We start from the raw sequence: 14,185 nt of genomic DNA, 5'->3' as shown, positions 1-14,185 counted from the left end.
TGACACGGAGAGAGATCAGCTGGAACCCCTCTGGTCACCGGCAGCGTGTCGCACAATTCCTCTGTCACCAGGCTGATGTCGTTAATCCAGGAAAACAAATTTGTTTTCCTATTATATATATGCAGGTCTTAAAAAAAACTCTTAAAAAAATGAAGCTAGTGCTATACAAACAAGCCAGGAAACGGTAAGTGGTAGCATAGCTGATAGCTGCAGTGTTAGAAAAAAATCCAAGACTCCTGCTTAGTCTTTTCCCTTAAGGCCAGCGTCAAGGAGCTCACCAAAAACACACAGCTTTGAAGCTGTTATAACTACCTAGTAGAGAGTGAAAATCTTAAGGTTAACATCCAGCATGTTCAAAATTTGCCTCACAGGAAACAGTCCAAACGCCGACAACTGAACCGCTGCATAAGGCACGCAGTGGGGAGGGAAGGAAACCCATTTTCCAGCCGATCCTACTCCGAAGCCAACCTCACAGCCTTCCCCACACCGTTGGTACAGCCCCGAACAGCTGCGCGCCCGTGGAGCTCGCCGACAGCCTGGCGCACGTATCGGGGCGACAGAAAACAGCGTTCGCGTTAAGCGCGTCCTTTGGATTCATCACGACCCGGCTCAGCAACCAGCTCCCAACAGTCATCGGGACGCGCAGCCCAGACACCCAAACCAGTACGTCGCTGGTGCTTCGTGTCTTGCCAAGGCTAAGAAAACAAGTCAATTTTTGTTTTTAAATCACATCTAACATATCTAAGTGATTCTAAAAGCCTGCCCTCTTATAGTGAAACGCATCTAAACGCATCCTCTTAGTGAAACGCTTCTAAAAACTTCTGCCCGCCTCCGGTGCTCCTGTGGTAAAGAGGTTAAACCCACAACAGCTTCAGCCCAAGCTGAGTCACAGACGGGGAGCCAAGCAGCTCCCCTTCCCATCCACATCTCCATCCTGCCGCTCGCTGCAGCGCAACGTGGTTGCAGGGCTTGTCAAAACACACTCCTGCACATGCTTGCAAGCTCCGTAAGCTCTGCTAACGGTCCTCCACAACTTGCCAGCTTCGTACAAAAACAAACCTTCCAGCCACAGGTTCTGCCGCGTTTTGCACTTCCCGGCGCTCATCGCTTGGAAGGGACCCCCGGAGGCCGCCTCCCGCGCCAGGCACGGGCGATACCGAACGCAGACAGGGTTGCTCGTGGCATCGCTCCTTTGGGTCTCAAAAAACTTCCGAGGACAGAAACAGGAAACACCTTGAAAACTGAACACGCCAGCGTCAGCTGACGGAGCGTACTCTGACAAAATAAACTGACCCAGCGAACTCCAGGAGTCAACCATCAGTGCAAACAGCAAACTCAGACTCTGCTGCCCAGACACAGCTACCTGTGAATTCACAGGAGGACAGAACGTGTTAAAAGTCTGCCCTTTCCTTCAACGTTTTCCCACCTCTAACTCTCATGTATTTTTTGTTACTACTTCTCCCCTAAAAAAACCCGGAATTAATCATATGCTATTAAGAATTAACCTAAACAAAACTTCAGTCTCCCTGCACATCAGTCACTAGTGTATTTTTAGGTTAGAAAAAGGCAGCGCCTAGCTTTTTAATATTCCAAACTTACCCAGCATACATCTAATTGCTCGCATCGGGCACAAGCTCCCGCGCTGTTTAACACGGGACAGACGCCCGAACAGGACAGCCTGCTGGGAGGAGCTGCTCCTAGACGGACCCACCGTCCCCTAACATCAAGAAACACGTTTCTGCCGCTTTGACTTTTGAGAAAAAGATGCACTATTCAACTAAAAAACCCAAAGTTCCAATCTCTGACGAAGTATCTCAAGTTTTCATTAAAAAACCCAAACTTTTAGTATACATTGGTAACAGAAACAATAGAAATACCACTATGCAGACATATACAAAAAACCCCTGAGGGTCACTAAATCTCAGTCACTTGGTAACAAGAGAGTCTGGAAGTCAGAGGAGCTAGGTATTATACAAACAGCAAAAACCCAGGGCTTGTTTGTTTGTTTTTCAAACATTTTTGTTGTTGTTTTCAATGCACTAAGGCACCAGGAAGTCACAGTTAGGCAAATAAGGTCTTCCATGCAACATTCAATCCCGATACACTTACCATGTATTAAACAGACGTGAATATAGGATCAAAGTGCAATAACTTGAGGACAGCGCTCTTGAGCCAGTAGCAGCACAGAAAGTGAGTTGGAGAAGGAGGGAGCGAGCTCTCGCTTCGGGGCGGCTGGGATGTCGAAAGGCTCGCTGTGGGTATCAGAAATCCATACTGCGTGTGCACAGCCGCCAATGCCAAGGCAAACCAAACCCACAACCAGTTTGACGCTTAAAGTCACGTCCCTTTGAAGACTTGTTTCTCCATCGCTTCAGAACTACTCTAAAAAGGCAACTTTCTTTAACCTCCTAACAACATCTGAAATATTTCAAAGGCTCCCATAACCAACAAGATCACTCTTAAAAGACACGGAGGGAACAAAGACGGGGGTTTACAACAGGAAGGAACTGCCAACTCTCTTTAATAGTACATCACTCTGTCTAGCAGAGAAGTCAGCAAAGCTCAAACCTTGCCATACCAATCAAGAATTATACAGCATTTTACAACTTTGAAGCACTGTACAAACATCACTGCAAGGCTGCAGCTCTCAAGCTTTGCTAAACACACAAATTGGTCACGCTTTGCCACCAGCTGCACGTTCGTTTCCACATTCGTTTCCCCTTTTGGTGTCTCACAGCTCTTCAAAGGATTCTTCAGTTTCAGCTTCAGACAATGCCCGCGAGGCCGGACGCTAACACGGCATCTCCAGTCGACATCCTGCACTTTGCACAACAGCATTTTTTGACAGCGTAACTCCGGGAGGAGTCCTCTTGCCAGCAAATCACACGGAAACCCCAGTATATTTTATCTTCACCAACACAGTTGGCATTTTCAACGACGTTCCAGTAATTTGGAGGTTACTGCCATAGCAAAAAGGTAACTTTTTTTTGAGGCAGGTACAAAGTTCTAAACTACTCAGTGTCAAGTTAAATCCACTCACTGCATCAGAAACTTGGTGCCTAATGTACATTTAGAAACGCAACGTGAGCTGTGCCCTGCTCTTCCTAAGGTTCTGCCTTGCAACACGCGGGGCGTCAGCAATGGTTTATCTCCCTTCAGGATCCCTTCGCCCCCAAAGCTGAACACACGGCATCCCCCGGTGGGACGGGGATGCCGTGGAGAAGGGGAGAGCAGAAACCCTCAAAGCTCGGGGCCACCGCAGCTACTCAGAACGAGGCTTATCCAGGATCTCTAGAAAAAAACGTTCGTGCGATTTCTTTTGAATTGGTGTTTGGGATTTGTGAACAAGGGAAAAACACAGCTATAAATGCAACAATTTAAACTAACACAGTGTGAAGTCAGCTTCTTACGTTAAAGCAGACAAGACATCATTACTAAGCTACACCTTTCCTGTCCCCTTCAGGTGACGATGCTCATTTCCTTTTAGCCTCTGAACCTCTAAATCCATCTAGACGACTTACAGGTCTCCGTTTTGGCTCTTATTGAAGAGTCAGTGAAGGGTTACAGGCAACAGGCACTGAACTGTCACAGTCCAAGAGAGATTGGTCTTCACCAGAGACCATGGAAGCTCACATTTTGATCAACTCCACGTCCCGGACTCCATTGCAGACACGCCGATATCGCAGGAAAATACAACGTACCATTATTCGGAGCCGGCAGTTGAGACAGAACTAGATCTAGTTGCCGAGGTGCTGCCAAACTGATCCGGCCAAGCGCTGCCTGCAGGGTGCCTACCCAGCTCCGTTCCATCAGCCGTTGCTTAAATACACTGTTGATCAAATACTCAGAACAGGATAAGAGTACCCTTTTATTCCAACGGAGAAGTTGCACATATCAGTCCGTTCAAGACCAAGAGACGGTTAGAATTTAAGAGCAACAAAAGCAACACACCTTTCACTTGAATTCTCCATGACCACTGATGCGTGAGATAACGTACGCTGCCAAATGACAGCGGCCCTTACAGAACAGGCCAAAAGAATACAGCTGATATATCAGGTCGACAACAGGTTTGCTAAGATCAACATAACCCTAAATGACACCCATGGTATTTTTTTAGTGCAGCGCCAGTTTCAGAAGATTTGGGAAAAATAGCGAGGCCCCACACTTACGGCTGGGCACGTCCAAAGAAGAGCAAACCACTTGTAATATGTCAACAGGTACGTGAATCAGAAAGCCTTCGCCACTGAAGGGTTCTGCAGTAACCCACGTCTCCCACCCAGGCTCCCATAGCTAGATCTGGTTGATTAGGTAACAGATTCAACGAAACCTGTGAAAGTGACAGTGTATATTTTTAGGAAGGAGGAACTAAGGTTATACTACATCATTTACTGAATCGTTCCACCACTGCTCCGTAAGTTTTACGGCATAAATAAAAAATGGAGAGGGAAAAAAAAATAAATACATTGGCTCCTATGAAGTCAGAAGTGGTTTGGGCTGCATAGTGAAGGGGTGAGAGATGGGGGCAAGGGGCAAAATTTACACACTTTGAGACAAAACAGGAAGCGCCTGCAAAGTAGTAGAGAAGAAAGCCAAGAGTTTAAGTGTCCTCATTCATATCCTGGCTGTCTGTCCGAGCGATTTTCCGTGGTGGCGCCGAATTCTCACCTTCTATTTCCACTTGCTCTTGATCTCTCTTCTTCGCTGCATTCTGTCGGGACAGAGAAAGCCACAGTGAAACTCTCCAGAGCCTTAGATTCCGCTGAGAGCTAGTGCCGGTAGAACAAACTTGTTTGTAAAAGTTTTTGGATAGAATATAGCACCGTGATGACCCGACTGACACACGGGAACAAACACTGAAGGGGATTTTGCCCAAAGCCAAAAGGTGCTCCTTCCAGATTGTTCTTCAAATTTGAGGGTGGGACTAAAACACCAACCATCGATCTCAGCCCCATTTATTTATAGATCTAAAATACTGCATGAACATGAGTAAGATCCTCTTTCCCACTGCTCTGAGTCAGTCCCTGAACTTACCAAAATCTCCCAAAGCCTTCTGTCACATACAAGTACTTCCTTTTCAGCTTCAACGTTCCCCAACATTTTGCCTCTCTCCACATTCTTCCGCAAGCCCTGCTCTGCCCGTGATTACACTCACCGCTTCGACGTCTCCACTCCTAAGTCCTCACCTTCTTCCGAGCACTCCCAACCCAGGTATCCCAGCTCCCGACTCTCAAACGATAGCTAGAGGACGCTAATTTGCGCCTTCCTCATACGAGAGCTCAGATTTTGTACCCAAGATACTTACACAGCCTCATCAGTGCATTCACATTCTGCACAATCTCATCCATCTTCTCCTAACAGTCCTGGGAGGTAAAGAGCAGTTTACCCTGGCCGTGAAGGAGATGCTGAGGCACAGGGAGACCAATTTGCCAAGGTCACAAAGGAAAACTGCAGTAAGTGGGAGATGTAGCTGCAGTCTCCCAAGTTCTAGACTAAACACTGAATTAATGACCCTTAAATTGAACGGGAAGAGAAAGTTACTGGGTTGGTTCGGGGTTTTTTTCTTTTTTAAAGAAGCATTGTGCAGAGACAGAGCCTCCTTACACTATCGCTTGCTGGAGTGCAGTTTGCACTTCCTTTTAATTAATCTTCAATATTTTGATTGTGATCGATATTCGGCTCGATTAGCCCGAGTCAGCAAATCAAGACAAAATGCTAATATTAAGAAAACACGACCATACCTTTTTGTCCCACTGCTGATGTAAATAACGCAAAAGGATATTTGTCTTTTCTGTTACTATGACTGCCAAAAAAAAAGAGAGAGAAACATACGGAGGTCATTTTAAAGATGACTTTTAAAACAGCCCAGTAATCACCACATTACTACATAAACTGAGCATGGTCCTTTTTATTAAAGAGACAGTACACAGGAACACCGATCACTTCATAAGGATAGAGGAAAAGCACAAAAACCCAGTAACTCAATATACACTGCCAGCCACTGTGCTGACAGTTCAATAGTACCACCTGATCTGAGGTTTAAAATAAGGGAGATTATGTATATGCCAGATTTTTAATATTAGAACAGAATAAAGTTATTAAAACGCTCAAACTTTAGCAGGGCAGACTTACTTTGTTCAGATGGGTATTCTCTCGTGGGAAGATATACCGATGGTCTTCTATTCTGTAGAAGAATTAGAACAGTTACAGAACAAAGACAGCAAAAAGGGGATTTTTAAGCAGCTAAACCAAAAGGCCTTCATTAACACAGACTACAAATGCACTGTGATATTCTGCCCTGTCACATGACACTGCAGCTACAGCTTTCTCAAACACACATAGAAAGAAGGTGGTCCCTTTTTCATGTGTTTTTTGGGGCACAAGACTGTTACTGAAGAATGTATATATAAAGAAAGCACCACTGATGTGGTTTGGCTGATGTGATGACACATGCCTCACCAAAGCAGGCAGGAAGTTTTCCTTGCCAACCTCAACTCACGAGCCATCAGCTCTGATCACACAAGTTTTTGAAGAAACAAAATACCCATTTCAAATTTATTTGACTCTAGCATCCTTTGAGCTGTGCAAGAAAACTTTCCCCCAAAGCACCAGGATGTGGCAATACTTACTGATGCTTTACATACAGAATCCGCATGGAATCTGCTGAAGTTGCTTTTGTTGTAGACCGGCAATCCTTTCAAAAAATCTGCCTAAAAGACACAGAATGCAAACAAAAAAAAAAGGTGAGGAAGGGAAGAGCAATATTCTGGTTGCTGTTTGCGTTGTGCTGATTCCTGAAGGAGTCACGCAGGTCGTTAAGATAAACAAGTGCAGGAATCGGAGGACGCTGCCAGGTCCCAGCTAGTGGGATGGTTGTTGGATACAAAAACAGTTTTGGGTGGGGTTCGGTAAAGTAAGCCAACCCCCAGCTTCTGCATTTGGCTCGTTATATCTCTAGAGTTCAGTAATGCACTGAGAAAGCTGCGAGTTATACACCTTTTGGCATACAGGTGATTAAAAAGAGGTATGTGTCCAACTGGGTGAGCTCTGGCAGAAGGAAGATTTGCACCACACAAACAGCAGCAGACCAGAATTCACAGTAATTTACCAGCACAAATCACAACATCCCACGAGAAGCTCTGCCACAGCTACGCTGATGTCTGAAGTCCTTGAATATAACACCATATCAAACCAGTTGCTCTTTTGCTTTCCCAGTTAGCATTCCTTGTCACAGGCCAAGGCTGGTTCCACGCAGCAACAAAAGCCCACGTGGCCTCAGAAGCCCAATCCTTATCGCACTTATCAGCCTGACCCAACTTTTTCTTCTTCTGAAGGATCACATCCCTACACACATCAAGGCTACTGCCACATCAAAACCAAAGATCCCAAGTTTTGATGGAAGTGGTTAGATCACCACTCACAACAAAACCGTTGCTCACACGGGCCAGCAAAGCTATTTGCTAAGCAGCTGCAGGAACCCTGCGGAGCCCTCCCAGTTTAATTAAGCTGCAGCAGCATGAAACAGGAATTTCCTTCTGCAAAGTGAAAAAGGAGGGCAGGAGAACATTACAGGGTCAGGAGAAAACTGAGCTTAAAAGTCTTTTGGAGACTCTCTACTCACAGCAGAGACAAAGGTGTCCAGAAATGTCTACTTTAAAGAGAAAATGGGTAACAAACGTACAATGCACCTGTGCAATAACCAGAGGAGGAGAGAGGCCCCGAGGTGGTCCCTTTGAAGTCATTAGACCCGCTGCCTGTATCATAATGATACTTGCTTAAAGATTCAAAGCCTGTTATACTGAACACTAAAGGATTCTACTCTGGGATGTACATAACCTTGTTTACAAGCAATTTTAAAAGGACAGTAAAGCAGTAGATGAGAAGTCATTTATTTCCAGCCTTAGAAGCAACAAAGAAATGCACACTACTGCCACAAAACTGCTGGATTGGAAGACATTGTTTTCATTTAAATAGAAGCCATTATTTTTATTAACGCTGCATCTTTAATTTAAAACAAAGAGCTATAATTAACCAAACCAGAAAATATATTCATACTTTTGATCTTAAAAATAACTCTACCAACACTCTAGTTTCCACATTCACCCTTTCCCGTATGCCTGGTTTTAGAAATAATCTTGTTAAAATACTGGACTTTGGGGTTCAAACAGCAAATTTCAGGTTTCTCTTGCCCATCCTAACCTCCACAGGACCAACACTATTTCCCTGTGCCTTCACTGCCTTCAGTCACAAGTTCTCCAGGACAGAGTCCATCGCTCGCTCATCTGCGTAACGTCCATACCGTGGCTGAGCTCAGGAATTAAGGCAGGATCTTCCGGCTCTAACAGAAGCCCTCGGTTTCGGACCATGTCATGCTCTCAGCTCACCACTTCCCAGGCCCGCCCCGATGGATTTCACTGTTCATCTGACTCACTGACTTCCAGAGTTGGCACCGATGAGCGAACACATACACTACCTGAGGACTCCCAAGCTGAAAAGGACGGGGAACCCTTTAACGACTCCTGAAGGCACAGCCAGACACAGTTTTCTCTGCATAGCCCAGATTTAAGAATTACTAATTACATCACTCTGTTTAGAAGGATTGAGGATCTTTAAAAATATCCCATTACATTTCAAAGCATCTCACCTTCCCATTGCATTAAATTTGCAGGCTTTTTATGACAACGTAACCCGCTCCACCACACCAGCGTAATCCAGAGACAGACAGACATGTCCTTGATTTCTTTTATTGCAGCAAAAGCCTGACAACTACTTGGTTTTATTACCACTTATAAGAATGCAAAATAACCGCTCTTATTCATGAACGCACAACTTCAAGTACCTTGTCAATAAGCTACAGCTCACCCCAAGTTCCTTGCACTAGATTATTTGCTACTTTCCAGCTGGGGATTTGGTCTAGCAGAGCCCAGGTTACCCTGGAAAGAGGCTGGGCAAGCGGGATCACAGCTCTCACCAGGGATTCCGCAGTCTTTTAACGGACTTTTACAGCAGAGCGAGTTATGTCCAGTAAGCTGCAAAAATACTGTTAAAATTATCAGTCAAAATGCAATTTAAATGGTGCAGGGGAGGGGGTTCCCCACCCCTCTACAATATAAACAACTGAAGCAGGGTATACACCAGCTAAGCAGAGACTCGCAAGCAGGAAGGTTACTACATTCAGAGCACACCTGGAGACCTCAGCTCTAACAGCCACAAGTGTCCCTGGCTCTCGACCACCACCTTGCCTTTTCTCAGGCCAGTAGTCACCTGGGTGGACCAGCTCCAGCCCCGCCAGCAGTGCCCACTGCTGAGCCAGAACTTACCCAGAGCAGAACAACACGGACACTAAAACAACTGAGCAGGCAAGATGGATGTTTCTCCAACCTAGGCTCCAGCCAGCACGTTAAGCACTCATCACCAGTTCAACTAAACAGTCTGGTTGTCAGCGACACAGGCTATCCCTCCGACAACAATAATCCTGCTGGATACACGCACATTTCAGCGCCTAGCTGCTGAAATGATCTCAGAGATCACTAAAAAGGCTCCCTCGGGGGAATTTCTTGGAGTCGTATTCCTGGATATCCAGAATTAGACAATACTCCAGGTGCAATGATCCTTATCTGCTCCAAGGGCACCAGATAAATAAGCCCCAGTAGTCACTGCCATGTTTACGCACCTATCACACAAGGCACACCGGGTCATACCTCCCGTAAAACGTCACATGAGGAAACAGTTCCCCCCCTGCATGCCTTCTGCCACTCTTTAACTAAGGAAAGCGTGCCCTGGCCAAGCTAGTGAGGCTGGCGGAGCGTCCTGCGTGGAAGTGGAAAGCCAGCACCCGAACCCAGCTGCTGCCTCATTTCCTCTGGGGAAAGGCAAACACACACACACACAAAAAAAAATCAACATAACAAGTGCGATTAAGGAACCTCATAAGACAACACTGGTTCCTTCTATGATTTCAGAATCAAGGTAGAGATAAGACATATCTACTTTTCCTGTGTCAACAAGGGTGTTCAGCTTCCTAGGAAGATGATAGTCCTCATCTAAAAGCAGAAAGGTGAAAAAAAAAATATATATGTGCCCCACTCTCAGCTTTTGAAAAGAACTGCAGTAACAGCACTCAGCAACACAAGACCCAGCACACAGATACTGAAAGCAGGGCTCTGTCACAGCACGGCACATGGACATGCGGACACAGGTTAGAGGAAAACCACTAACACGGGCTTAGGAATGGCCACCGCAGCTCTCAGCCACAGTACGTCCATACACAGAGACCTCAGGGACACTACCGTTTTCCCCTTAGTTACGGCACTTGCGGAGGGGCGGAAGGAAAACCCTCTTCCTCCAAAAATTATTACGTCGCCACAAAGAGGGGGAGGGAGACTGAAACCTCTTGGCTACAACAGCTGCCACCAGACACCAGAACAAGTCCCTGTTGCTGCTTAGGGGGCACAGAAAGGATTGAAAAACCTGCCCAGCCCCCTTAGTGCACCCCTCCCTAGGGGTGGGGGAGCACCCCGCACCTCGGAGTGCCCATTCTGCCCCCCCCAGCCCTGGGGGCAGAGGAAACACCCGGCACCCTGGCAGTGCCCCAGCTCCCCATCCCTGAGGGCGGGGAAAACGCCAGGCCCTGGGGGGACCCGCGCCCCCCACTGAGCGCTCCAACCGTACCTGAAATACCACAGCCCTCCCCTCCAGTCACTACAAGGAGGGAACCCCCGAGCCTGGAGTGCACCAGCCCCCCTGATCCCCCCACCCCAAGAGAAGGGGCACGTGCCCAGCTTAGGCTGTCCCTACCACCCCTGGTGGGGGGGAGCCCCGCCATCTTGGGGTGCTACAGCCCTCCCCGCCTTGGGGTGCGGGACACCCCCGGCTTGGACCGCCCGGAGGGTGGGGTACCTCCCACCTCGGAGTGCCCAGCCCTCGGCCGGGGCCCCCGCGGCCCCACCACCCTCACCGAGGCCCCGGGCGGGGGACGCCGGAGAGTGCGGGCCCTGCAAGGCCGGAGGCGGCCGTGCGGCCTCCCCTTCTCCTCCTCCCGGGGCTGGGTGGGGCAGCGGGGTGCGGCCGGCGGGGCGGCGGCAGAGACGGGGCCCGACAGGCCAGGGTCCCCTCGCAGCCCCGGGCCGGGGGCGCCGCCATTTCGGGCGGGGGGCGCGAAGCACCTACCATCTTCGCCGCCGCCAGCCGTGAGGAGCCACCCCTCCCCCGCCGCCGCGCCTCAACCCACCCACAACCTCCGCCGCCCGCCCCTCGCATTTCTATTGGCCTGTGCCGCTCCACTCTCCCCTTCTATTGGATACCACGCCCGTCAGTCATCGCGGCGCTGAGGTACGTCGGGTTAGGTTGAGGCAGGAAATGCCCGCTCGGAAGGCCCCCGGGGGGTGGGGTGGAGCAGGGCGGGAGGACCCGGATGTAGCGCCGGCCGCGGGGCACGCTGGGAAACATAGTCCGTGCCTCTATTCCCTTGTGGCCCTCCTTAATGAAGGCGCCGTTAATTACGAGGTAGTTAATTAGCGGCGCTGGGAGACCAGTGGCCAGGAGAAGACCATTCCTCCCCTCCATCCCGTCCCCAGCCGAGAACCAGGACTGAAGTGCCTCATGGGGACGGAGGAGGGGAGCAGAGGCGCTGCTGGTGTAAACCAAACCCAAAGTCCCCTCAGCCCTAATCCCACGCTTGTGCCATCCTTCCGAAGGCTCCCCAGCAGCTGTGACCCCACGAACAAGCCAGCTTTCCTCCCCCCGTTAGCTCCGCATCAACAATTAGAGCAGGAAGTTCAAGGCGAGTCGTGGGGCTTTAATTACAGCTCGTGTTTTCACGTTTATCTTTGAATCACACGTACAAAGCAGCAATAATTTTATAATTTAAAAAGCAGCCATTAAACAAAGCCCTCAGAGGTCACCCTCGAGCCAGCATGTTCCTCAGGCGCTCCCGGCATGAGGGGGACAGTCGGTCGCTGCGGCCGGTCAGTCTCCCTCAGCACAGACACTCGGGCTGGGTCACCCCGAAGCTGTGACAGCTCTTGGGCTCGGTTCTGGCTCACCCCACACCAAATCAGCCTCGCAGGCAGAGCCCTCAGTGGGTCAGAGACTTCCTGCCCTTCAGCATGCGCCGGAGGATGACCTCGATGCCAGCTGGCGTGCTGATGCGTTTGATCCAGCCGTGGGTCCGTTTGCGCTTGCGGTTGTTCGGCTGATATTCATTCCCACGTGCTTTTGTGCGGATCTGCTGGTGGTTCCAGAAAGGCACCGGCCCAGGGCAGATGCCCGTGGGCTTGAAGGAGAGATGGCAGCTGACAGGCAGCTCCAAGGAACTTGAGAGGACAGAGGCTGTCCGGACCTGGAAAGGGCAGGCTGCAGCTTGCTGCAGTAGAAAAAATCTGTGGAAAAAGGGGAAAAAACACCAGAGAAGCAAGAAGAGAGCTGCAGGTGCTGCCGCTGACAGGAAAATGAAGGGATTTTTTCCAGCTCTGAGGGACGGGGCTGCCCCTGCCGTGTCCCTCCCCCCGCCCAGGGCCTGCTCACCCCCTCCCCCCCCGCGGTAACACCACCCTCCGCCCGCCCCCAGCCTTCCCCGGGAGGCGGCGGCCGCCGTTACCTGCCGCCAACAGCCCGCGGCCAGAGACGGCCCAGCCCCGCCATCGCCCTCCGCCCGCCCTGACAACACCGTCCTCCCAACAACACCGCCTCCTGTTGGCTCCTTCGGCCCGGACCAATCATGGCCAGCGGGGAACGCGCATGCGCGATGCAGTGGTGGGCCGCAAGGGCTGATGGGGCTTGTAGTCCTGGGAGAGCTGGTCCCGCTGCACTGCTACCATAGCAACGGCGACTGCGTACGGCCTAGGCCTCCAGCGGCGAGGGGGGGGCTGGTCGCTGTCGCAAGCCACTGACAGACCAAAAGCTGCCTTTAAAGCTTAATTTATTCCTTGCCATGACAGTTCTGTCAGCATCAGCCCTGGTGTTTGGGCCCCACTGGGCGGGAGGGCCAGGCTAGGCCCAGGGCCCTGCCACCACAGGGGGCCCAGGCCCAGGCCGCCCTGCCTGGCCTTCTCGCCCATCAGGGGTGCGCTTTGGCTGCCCCCAAAATTGTCACGACAAGCAGCATGGAGCACCAGCACCCATTTTTAGAAGCCCCTCCGGGCACTGTGATGGGCCCGGCAGAGGGTATGCTGGTGCTGGGACCAGCACCGGACTCTGCTCACCTTCATCGTCTAATCACAGAATCACAGAATCATTAAGGTTGGAAAAGACCCAACACACCCAAGCCTCCTAAACCATGTCCCCAAATGCCACGTCTACACAGTGTTTGAACCCCCTCAGGGTTGGTGACTCCCCCACCTCTCTGGGCAGCCTGTGCCAGGGCCTGACCGCTCTTGGAGGGAAGACATTTTCCCTCTTATCCAACCTAAACCTCCCCTGACGCAGCCTGGGGCTGTTCCCTCTTGTCCTATTGCTGGTGACTTGGGTGAAGAGATCAACATATAATGTATATATATACGCAGATAGAGCAGCAGCATGTAGGATGTGCCAAAGCATCTACAGAGAGTGAGCCTCTGCCCCTTCCTGAGCAGGTGAATGTGATTATCTGTGTTTTACAGTGCAGGAAAATGAGGTGCAGGAGGAGGATGAGGATGATGATGATTTAGATTGGATATTAGGAAAAAAATTCTGTCCTGACAGAGTGGTCCAGCACTGGAACAGTCTGCCCAGAGAGGTGGGGGAGTCACCATCCCTAGAGGTGTCCAAAACCCATGTAGACGTGGCACTTTGGACATGGTTTAGGAGGCCTTGGGGTGTTGGGTTGGCTGGACTTGATGATCCTAGAGGTCTTTTCCAACCTTAATGATTCTGTGATGGGGAAGGATGGCTGTAGGGTCAGAGGGTGAGTCACTGGTAACCCGGGGAACTCAGTCACCCTCTCTGTCCGCTCTGATCATCAAAGAGATCCTTCAGATTGCTTTGCTGGAGGCAAGCCCAGCTGTAATCGCCAAGAGCAGGCACAGCTCTGGGATTTTTCTGTACTGGTTTGTGGTGTTCCCACCAGAGGTCAGCCTGTCGGGGCGAGAGGATGTGACCACAGCCTTCCCAAACCCATGGCTGTGAAAATAAACCCAAGAGACATTTGTGATGTTATGTTTGTCCTCCTGTCCCAGCCCCTGAGGTCTGCACATTCATGCTTTCGGTGCAT

At 50.0% G+C, this 14,185-nt stretch overlaps 2 protein-coding genes across 2 annotated transcripts; both read right to left on the bottom strand.

The window, feature by feature from the left end:
• Window positions 1–2,504: 2,504 nt before the first annotated feature.
• On the bottom strand, window positions 2,505–11,222 carry DDA1 (DET1 and DDB1 associated 1). Its single transcript, XM_064469852.1, has 5 exons — window positions 11,167–11,222; window positions 6,627–6,707; window positions 6,130–6,181; window positions 5,739–5,800; window positions 2,505–4,708 (listed from the first exon to the last, which is right to left on the bottom strand). The coding sequence occupies exons 1-5, from the start codon at window positions 11,167–11,169 to the stop codon at window positions 4,598–4,600; spliced, it is 309 nt and encodes a 102-aa protein (XP_064325922.1). The 5' UTR covers window positions 11,170–11,222; the 3' UTR covers window positions 2,505–4,597.
• A 551-nt stretch (window positions 11,223–11,773) lies between these two features.
• MRPL34 (mitochondrial ribosomal protein L34) lies at window positions 11,774–12,719 on the bottom strand. The gene is made up of 2 exons (XM_064469998.1): window positions 12,596–12,719; window positions 11,774–12,377 (listed from the first exon to the last, which is right to left on the bottom strand). The coding sequence occupies exons 1-2, from the start codon at window positions 12,715–12,717 to the stop codon at window positions 12,074–12,076; spliced, it is 426 nt and encodes a 141-aa protein (XP_064326068.1). The 5' UTR covers window positions 12,718–12,719; the 3' UTR covers window positions 11,774–12,073.
• Between the last annotated feature and the right edge of the window lie 1,466 nt (window positions 12,720–14,185).

The sequence above is a fragment of the Phalacrocorax carbo genome, chromosome 19 (genome assembly GCF_963921805.1).
Source record: "Phalacrocorax carbo chromosome 19, bPhaCar2.1, whole genome shotgun sequence".
Classification (NCBI taxonomy): Eukaryota; Metazoa; Chordata; class Aves; order Suliformes; family Phalacrocoracidae; genus Phalacrocorax; species Phalacrocorax carbo.
This window is presented reverse-complemented; position numbering and strand designations above follow the sequence as displayed.

Bases quoted from the DNA above. Each gene is read 5' to 3' on its own strand.
- DDA1 (XM_064469852.1), bottom strand. The intron at 6,182-6,626 runs GTAAGTATTGCC...ATTCTTCTACAG, and splicing joins ATTCTGTATGTAAAGCATCA to AATAGAAGACCATCGGTATA. The intron at 5,801-6,129 runs GTAAGTCTGCCC...TTTTTTTGGCAG, and splicing joins AGAATACCCATCTGAACAAA to TCATAGTAACAGAAAAGACA.
- MRPL34 (XM_064469998.1), bottom strand. From the start codon at position 12,717: ATGATTGGTCCGGGCCGAAGGAGCCAACAGGAGGCGGTGTTGTTGGGA. The intron at 12,378-12,595 runs GTAACGGCGGCC...CTTTTTCCACAG, and splicing joins CCGCGGGCTGTTGGCGGCAG to ATTTTTTCTACTGCAGCAAG.